The sequence below is a fragment of the Oncorhynchus tshawytscha genome, linkage group LG15 (assembly GCF_018296145.1).
Source record: "Oncorhynchus tshawytscha isolate Ot180627B linkage group LG15, Otsh_v2.0, whole genome shotgun sequence".
NCBI classification, from domain to species: domain Eukaryota; kingdom Metazoa; phylum Chordata; class Actinopteri; order Salmoniformes; family Salmonidae; genus Oncorhynchus; species Oncorhynchus tshawytscha.
Genome location: NC_056443.1, coordinates 25,726,739 through 25,736,578, shown reverse-complemented (window position 1 = coordinate 25,736,578; position 9,840 = coordinate 25,726,739). Strand labels below are relative to the sequence as shown.

The window sequence follows — 9,840 nt, the reverse complement described above, 5'->3', positions numbered from 1 at the left end:
AAAAGCAGATTTTAACCCCAAAGAACTACTGCTATCGACGCCACCACGGCATTCACCTTTATATACACCCAATCTTCTACCCAAAATATCAACATCAAGTCTGACACGTTTCTATCACACGTGACTAAGGGAAAATGCCCTTCAGTGGGGTCTCCAATGGCCAGAGGCTGCAAAGCACTTGTGTTTTTTTTTCACACAAAAAAAGCAGAACAGTGCACATAGAATGGGGTGGTTTTTGTTTTGTTTTTTTCATTCCCAAATTCAGAATAAGTTTCTTGGTGAAGGAGGAGAGAATAAGCTTGACTTGAGTTTAGGAGGTTTTATACACTTTCTGGCCTCTCAAAGAGTGTTGTGTATACAGTACAGTACCTTTCTTCGAATTAAGCCGGTAAGAATATTCACAATTGCTGGGATAGAGTGCAACAGGTAACATCGTTGTGGATAGTGTCTATTTGAGTTATAAAAGTCATTTTTTGTATTACAAGGTGGGAGAGTTGTGATTGGAATTTGTAATGCCCTGTAACGCCTGAGATTTAGTTTTTGTTCACATATGTAATATCTTTTTTTGTTTGTTACAGATTTGACGTAACACACTTGGGGAAGACGATAACCTATGTGCTACTGTATGCAAGTTCTCTATTGTTGTTCTTCTCCGGGCACTACACAGTACAATGAAAATAGCAGAGGTCCTTCCTCTGTAGTCCATAGCTTATTACATGATAAAATCAAGGCTCCCTATAGCGATAACGGGTAGAGATATCCCCGGGGTGTATACAGATATAGTGCATATATGTTGATTAATACTTTCTTTAGACTGATTTGACCGGTTTCACATGGATTTGTCGGTGTGTTGATTGTACCACATGTGTAACAGGTCACTTTATATATACTGTATTTTTAAGGCATCTACTTGGGAATTGCATATAGTGACTGATAATAGAATGACACCATGTTATGTTTAAGGGTTAATGCTTGTATAGCTTCCTGCAATTTTTTTTTTTTTACAATTGTAGTATGATTTCAGTTTGCAATTGTGGGTCTGATTAAGGTTAGCGTGTTCCTCTCCTGAATGTTTTTTTTTGTGATGGTCCCACAAGTCAAGCCGTCTCTCCTGTGAAAATGAGCTTAGTCAATGTCACATGCTAACACCCCAGGTGGGAAGTTGAATGCAAAGAGTCAAGTTTGTCACAGTAGACAGATCAGTGACTTTGCAGCCATACGAGACCAACGGGTGCATTCTTTACAGGCGAACAGTAAGCTTAGAAAAATGGCCCCCTCCCTCCCCCAAGAAATAAAAACAAATTGAAACATGTCTCTCCATCTGTCAATACACGACAATAAGACCTTGCCATTCACTGCATGGAAAGCAGTCCCTACTTTGGTCAATTAAAAAAGGGAAAACAACAACAACGATATCAACAAAATAAATGCATTACAATATTGTCTATCTCCAAACTAGCCTCTAATAATTGGCATATCTATAAGCACTACCTACATAGGCAAAACTTGGTATTGCATAATTTTCATAAATCTGAATTCTTCTCTCCTCAATAGTAACTGGATGATGGAAAAACAAAAAACAAAACAATAAAACAAAAATGAAAGGTTATTCGAAAACCACCGAAAACACTGAAAAATAATGCTGGTGATTATAGACTTTAGAACGGCAACTATACTTGATATGCACCGTAACTGTGAGAGAAAGTAGTAAATGAAAGTAAAAAATCAACAATGTCACAATTTTCATTCAGAGTACAAAAAAAAAAGTATTATCATAAATTGTTTAGTTTCTTTTCTATAATGGTAATAAATGCCGCAAAAAAACAAGTGTAGTGATATCTTTATATTCAAAGGCAAGGCACGTAATGTGGACTATATGTCATCGTGCAAATGAAGAGTATTGGAGAGATTTGTCATATCTGGACTTGGAGAGAGGTCAAGTCAATAAACCTGCCTTGCACAATTCTAGATTTCAGGGAATGCCACCATTGTATCTGGGATTTTTAGTGTTCAAGTGGCAAAAGGTGCAACCCACTGCAACCTTGCAGGTTCGAGGTTGCACAAAAAGTGTAGATTTTGAGACGTACACATACATTTTAGTGAATGACTTTAACAGCCTGCATTCATTGTTTTTTTTCGGCAAGTCATATTGTAAACACAAGCTTCATAAGCTAATGGCCAAATTAATATGTTATTGATTTAGAATGGCATTTTATACACTATGTGTGTTTCATTTTTTAAACTTTCTGTTTGTTATTTTTTCCACAATAAATAAAAAGCTCCCCATGAGACTGAGTAGGGCTCAATAGAAGTGCTGGCTTGTTCATATTCAGTTCTGCATAGGTAGCTTAATGCGCACCTTCAAACACATCTCTGCATTTCAGGTTTAGTATTTTTTTCTTTCCATATTGAGACACAAAGAAATGCAACTGAAATCAACTCAAATGTTTTTTTAAACATTTCACGTTTACGTATTTAAACCAAAAAAACGTATATTTATCCCCTTTCCTTTAGAGTCTTAGGGCTGACAGACTGATAGCTTCCCTTCAAAAATTCAATTGCACTTGCCTCTTTCGAGTTTTCAAGATTTTTTTTTTTTTAAATCTTAAAAAAAAAACTTTTTCTAGAGGAGATACGAATTCTTTCAAAAAAGGGGTCAAATCTCTAACCTAAAAATAGTGTTTAGTCTTCTTTTTTTTTACCATAGTAAGAGTTAGGAGTACTCTTAAGAGTATAACTAACTTTTAAGTAAATAGCAGTACAGAATCAACAGGATAATGAGTAAAAAAAAAATATATATCACAGTAAATTGAAATCTAAGGGAAAAAACACTCTGAATTCACAATTTGTTCCTATGGTTACACAGTGAATAGTTTGATATAGAAGGGGTAAAGGTCAAAGTTGAATAACTTACAGTCGGGTACGTCTACTACCAGCCAGTCTTTGTGTGTTTCAGACCACCACTTCCCCTGTTCGTAACCAAGGTTAGAAACTCCCAACATCAAAATGAAGAAGAACACCACTATTAGACTAAGAGTTGTCATGCAAAACATTAAGGCATCTTAAGTTTTTTTGTACAGGATACATCACAGTATTTTGAATAGAAAGGCTCTTTTCACACAATGACTGACTGGCATGGCGAAGGGTTAGCCAGAGTGGACCGGATCAGTTTTGCTCCAAACCTACTCAAGTCTTCTTGGCCAATGTCCCGAAGGAGGAGGGGTCTGTGGGAGGGGGGAAGGGGGGGAGGGAGAGAGGGGGTAAGCACCATTGTTTTAAGTGCTGCTTGCTGGTTAGTTCCCCCGTAGCCGACACTTCTTGCCCCTTGAGCGGTCTTCAGTTCTCTGCCTCTGTGTGGAGGAGGGGGGGTTCACCAATGATGTTTATGCTGTAGTTCTGGTGGACATTTGTCGGCAGAATCGGAGTCCCGTTCGTGACTTGGAATGGAACTAAGCTCGCCCAGGTACCAGGACTGTTTAAACACAACAGAGAGAGAAGGAGAGAACGGAAGAGGGTTTTGAGTCACCTGCATTGAGCAATGGAAGCGTTTGGACACTTTGCAAAGCAATCATGAAATACTCTGCAGCATTACATTACACTGTAACACGACATCACTATAACATGAACAGTTAACACAAATCTACAGTAAATTAACCAATTATTTTGTTAGGCAGAAAACACAATTCTGTGTATATAGCATGTATGTCTTGTTAGGATGTGTAATTATTATGCAGCGTCAATCAAATGTCTACGAAACCATCAATCAAATTCTATGGCAGTGTTTTTATGAACAATAGTTTTTTTTAAACGGCACCCACAATAGTTTCATCCCTCTCATCCAATCATGTTGCTTTACTCAGGGAGAGTTTGATGTAAAGGTCTTATGTCTAGTCTAATCAGTCTATGGCTCGAAGGGGGACACAGTCAGACAAAGCGCTTCCAGTGTATTCCGCCGATTCCTCTGAGGAGGATGTCAAGCGAGGATCACACCTAATCCCATATTGACAGACCCTCTCCATGTTGATCAATGGTGCTACGGAAGGGGGTCGGGGTCTTTACAAATCCTCCTCATCCCCATTCAACGCACGCTAATGCAACACAACACAGCGATTGTTCACCGGAGGCGCAAACCGAAAGTGCAGCCTGCTTGCGAAACACAAACAATGTGTTGTTGTTCTCAAGGGGTTCAATGATACGTACATGTCGAATAATGAATGAATTATCCCCCCCACACACACATAGCTGCTACGTCTGAAATACCTGTCTTGTCTTGCACAATTGCTGCATTATAGGCCAACACTATATACAGGGCCTGATATGTAGACACTAAATAGAATCTTATTTTCCCGGGGGGTATGTAGGTTAACCAAGTCCCGCCACTGCCCCATGCAGGTGTAAGGCTTCCTCAATAAATATGGAGAAGAGAGTAGATTCCTGTTGTCAGTGGGATAGGAAGACTACCTAACGAGGGAAAAGGAGAGGAGTGGGAACCGGATATGGTGGAACACAGACTTCATTTTCCCTGAGGCTGTCCCATCTGACAGGACTGGGTCTGCGTCCATGAATGGTGTCTAATGATCTGGTCTGCATTTTATACAAAACCCTGGGAAACACTCAGCTAAAAACAATGGGAACCACATATTCAATAAGTTGCTAAGAGGATCATAGAAAATAAAACAAGAGAGAGAGAAAGGTAGAGATAAAGAAAACATTGGAATCTTGTACAGTCAGTTCCAGTCCTATAAAGGGTTAAAACACCAGCGATGATCTACACAAACTATTTGGGCAGGGCTTTTCTCTCCACCTCCATCCTCCTTTCTCCTTGACTCCACCTCCCTTCATCATTCTCGCTCCTCCTACCAGCCCCCTTACCCTCTCTCTCTCCCTCTCTTTTTTCTCCCTCCCTGTATTTGCCTAACTCTCTCTGTCTCCCTCTCTCGCAGGCATGCCAAAAATCATCTGACAGGAAATGAGAGATTACGTTTTTCCTACCTTGCTGAACAAAGAGAGCTCAGAGCAGGCTAGTTCCCTGCAGCATTCTGTCCTTCCCTCGTCTCTTTAACACACACACACACACACACACACACACACACAAACACACACACACACACACACACACACACACACAAACACACACACACACACACACACACACACACACACACACACACACACACACACACACACACACACACACACACACACACACACACACACACACACACACACACTCTCTCCCCACTCTGTGTCCTACTCTAAAGGCCTTCTCAGGTGAGGACAGCATAGACACAGTAAAGGTAAACAGTGTTCACTATGCAGTCCATCACACTGTCAATCTCATATTGCCACATATAGAATTTCACCAAATTATTCATTGTTTACAAAAAAAGATGATGTCTTTGCTTGAGTTAGGGATTTCATTCACTTGCCTTTACACTGAAGTGCAAGGCTGTATCTCAAATGGTAACGTATTCCCTATTTGTTTGACTACTTTGGACAAAGGCCTAAAGTGCACTATATATGGACGCAGCCCAAGTTCACTTCCCCTACACAGGCCTGCAGGTGGCTTCAGACGAGGGCACTCACTAACACTAATGAGAGAAACAACTTTCCTCATGGATTCCTGCTGCGTAATCTATCCCCATGGCCTCTTCTAGCCCCATCTTCGAGCTCCACGAACCCAAATCACACTAATTCTCCTTCTCACAAGCGGAGCTCCAGCGGGCATCTTTCAAGGATTAAGCCAACCAAATTAGATTATCTAATGGCATCTTAATGGATTGCTGACCCATTTCCTGCCAAATGGCAGTTTGAATGTTTGAATTTATTTATTTGTTTTTATTTTTTTACCCCCTTTTCTCCCCAATTTCGTGGTATCCAATTGTTAGTAGTTACTATCTTGTCTCATCGCTACAACTCCCGTACGGGTTCGGGAGAGATGAAGGTCGAAAGCCATGCGTCCTCCGAAACACAACCCAACCAAGCCACACTTGGTTAACACAGCGCGCATCCAACCCGGAAGCCAGACGCACCAATGTGTCGGAGGAAACATAGTATAGTGTATAGTGGTTCATCAGACAAAGGATAATACAAACACACATCATCTTAATTAAATATCATAGCAACCTTGTCAGTGTGCACTACGCACGGCCCGCCACAGGAGTCGCTAGTGCACGAGTGCATGAGACATGGATGTCCCTACCGGCCAAACCCTCCCTAACCCGGATGACACTAGGACAATTGTGCTTCGGTCACCCCACGGATCTCCCGGGCACGGCCGGCTGCGACAGAACCTGGGCGCGAACCCAGAGTCTGTGGTGGCACAGCCCTAGACCACTGCGCCACCCGGGAGGCCCCGGAGTGTTTGAATTTGGGTCCTAGTGTATAGTGGTTCATCAGACAAAGGATAATACAAACACACATCATCTTAATTAAATATCATTTAAACAGCGCATTCAACTTCTCAATCCTATGAACAAACCTTTGCTAGTGCAATTATGGAATGCGGAATGTATCTCTGAGATTCAGGTTACTCAACATGTGCAGAGAAAGACAAGTGTAAGCAAGAGAAAATCAACGAACACAATCTCAATACACAATGTCTCAGTACAGTCCATGAGCGATGCACCAGGTTATTCAGATTGTCAATACTTTGCTGATAAGAATACGGAATTCCTCACCTACCCCCGAGATTCAGATTACCAAGACATCACTCAGTCTGAGGAGTAAGCAATGTGCGGTTAGTTAGAAAGTTCAAATAAAATGCAGATTACATGAAAGATGGCATCAACTATCATTTCAGGGTCAGGGACAATATAATGCCAAGGCTCCTACTATCAACTCAAGTGTTCTACAGTTGCAGTTAGCAATCTACACTGGCACTCTTCAGCAACGTTTGAATTCGGTTCCTATCGTACAGACACTCAAGCTCACCCAGCTAGTTATGGTTTTGTTTCTGGAAAATCTACAGAGATCTTTATCTTTCAAGAGGCAGCACTGATGATTTCATGAACTATCTTACTGAAAATATGGAAACCATCAAAAAACACACTTCAATTGCACTCAGAAACCCGGTTATGGGAGACTCATGAGTTTGGAATTCCATGACAGAAGACATTGATTTAAATACCTGCTTAACTTTGAGTTGTATTAAAAGTTTGAAAGACAAATAGTAATGTTCCAAATGCAACATGTAAAAAACGTATACTGTAAGGAATCTGAATTGCGGTATCCTGATGTGCTCGTAAATCAATTAAGCAAGTCTGACTAGAAACAGGTTATTCTTTCACTGCACCTCTCATCACTCCTAAAGGCTTGGAATGTACGATCAGGGAGGACCAGAAGTTGAGTGTCTGTTAGTCATGTCTAAGCAGAGAGAGAGAAAGAGATAGAGGGCAAAGAGAGAGAGAGAGAAGTGAGAGAGAAGAGAGAGAAGCGAGAGAGTGGGCAAAGAGAGAGAAGTGGGAGAGAAGGGGCTCTCAGGAAACCCTTTAACCACAGAGAGGGCAGAGTAGGCCGGTGGAGGTTTGAAGAGAACAGCACATATACATGCACCCCATCTCTCCCTCTATCCTATTAGGTATACAGCTGTGTTCTACCATTTCAGAACAAGGAGAAACAAGGAGAAACCCTTCAGGAAAGGCTTCTACACCTGCATTGCTTGCTGTTCGGGGTTATAAGCTGGGTTTATGTTCAGCTGATGTAAGAATGGCTTTATAAATACAGTTGATTGATTGATTTATTGATTGACTGAGCTAGTTTCTCTGACAGACAAGGCCCTGTTGAAATAGAAGTTAACATTTTTTCCAAGCGAGGGAGACAGAAAGAGAGGGTATGGAAGTAGGAGCCAGGCGCACCAATTTGAGTGTCTCAAGACTCTGGGTATTTCACGCTCAACAGTTTCCTGTGTGTATCAACAATGGTCCACCACCCAAAGGACATCCAGCCAACTTGACACAACTGTGGGAAGCATTGGAGTCATCCCTGTGGAACGAACACTTTCAACACCTCGTAGGGTCCACGCCCTAACGAATTGAGGCTGTTCTGAGGGCAAGAGGTTGTGCAACTCAATATTAGGAAGGTGTTCCTAATGTTTTGTACACTCAGGGTATATAAATAAAATGACCGTAATGTACTGGCACCTCAGAACACCCATACAAAGGGCTTTCTGTCTCCTCCACGCAGTTTGAGACTCAACTCAAACAGAAGAAAAGCAAAGAACAGTCAGAGAGTAAAAGAAATGGCTTGTAACAGAGCTAGCCTGTGTCCCAGATGGCACCCTATTCCCTATATAGTTCACTACATAGGAAATAGGGCGCCATGTGGGACACATACATACTATTTGTGTGAGCTGTCACACTGCCGAGGCCTCCAACAGATGTTTTATGTGTGTTTTACTTTCCCTGACACAAATCCAATCCAAGGCCTTCCTAAGGCTCAACAGAAATGAAAGATAAATATGTGTTGCACTGGGAAAGGGAAAGAGAGAGAGGGCTGGAGAGAGAGAGAGAGATGGGGCTGGAGAGAGAGAGAGAGAGAGAGAGAGAGAGGGCTGAGAGAGAGAGAGAGAGAGAGAGAGAGAGAGAGAGAGAGAGAGCTAGAGAGGGCTGGAGAGAGAGAGAGAGAGGGCTGGAGAGAGAGGGAGAGAGAGAGAGAGAGGGCTGGAGAGAGAGGGACTGGAGAGGGAAAAAAGAGAGAGCAAGAAAGAGAGAGAGAGAGGCTGTGAAAATGTGGTGTTTGTTAACGATGCTATGCTTCTCTATAGCGGGGAGGACTCTTTTGGGCAATGTGTGAGAGCGTGAGCTAGAGAGAGAGAGAGAGAGAGAGAGAGAGAGAGAGAGAGAGAGAGAGAGAGAGAGAGAGAGAGCTAGAGAGAGAGAGAGAGAGAGAGAGAGAGAGAGAGAGAGAGAGAGAGAGAGAGAGAGAGAGAGAGAGAGAGAGAGAGAGAGAGAGAGAGAGAGACATCGTTTCCCCTAAATCTTTTTGTTTCTTAGGAACTGCCATGGCCCCATTCCAAAGAGCCAATCAGCCGATTAAGTCTGCAGCATCCTGTCACACAGTGCAGTACACACAGGCATGCTAGACGATAGCAGAGTGTCCCTTGATTAGGTCCAGTAACACAGTTAACCAGTAACGTTAATCCTCCTGTGTCTATGACCTAACACACTTCTCCAAATGTATTTATTTTTTTCTAAAAAGTGAAATACATTAATAGAAAAAGATGAAACGTTTTTTAATTTAAAGGTGCTTACCTAAAATGTCAAATTAAGCAAAACAAATGTAGGTAATTATATGTAATTAATATATATATATATATTATAAAACATAACTCACATACATTCCCAGGAACAACAGCTAAAGGTGGAGGTATGTAAAACTTTATGAAAAGCACTCTTTGATGTCACACACATCTCATTATGACACCTTGAATATCTGATTTGGCACTGTTATTGCTTGGTTGACATTCAGTCTGGCAGTCTATGGATGATTATAATGACTAGTTACACAGTACAAATGCCTCGAGGGTTAGAGCTCACTGGAATAGTGATCAACGTTCAACAGATTGTTCACATTCTTTATGGGTATTCCAGATTCCCATTGTGGTGGTAGCAATGGAAGGGTAACTGAGGTAATGAATGCAGAGAGATGAGGGGTGAACTTTGTATGTTTATCACTTCAGGGTCAATAAAATCTCAATCTGTAGACTCTATTGAAAGTATGAATATATTGTATGTGTCTACGTGTGTGTGTGTGTGTGTGTGTGTGTGTGTGTGTGTGTGTGTGTGTGTGTGTGTGTGCGAAAGTGTGTGTGATAGGTGTGTGTTTCATCAGATAGTTTGT

The 9,840-nt window shown here is 41.6% G+C and overlaps 1 protein-coding gene across 1 annotated transcript in view; it reads right to left on the bottom strand.

The window, feature by feature from the left end:
• Window positions 1-957: 957 nt before the first annotated feature.
• LOC112214887 (nuclear factor 1 B-type-like) overlaps window positions 958-9,840 on the bottom strand; it is an 87,285-nt gene continuing 78,402 nt past the window's right edge. The window contains 1 exon segment of the mRNA XM_042298371.1: window positions 958-3,472. Coding sequence (XP_042154305.1) covers window positions 3,337-3,472 — 136 coding nt within the window. The 3' untranslated portion in view covers window positions 958-3,336.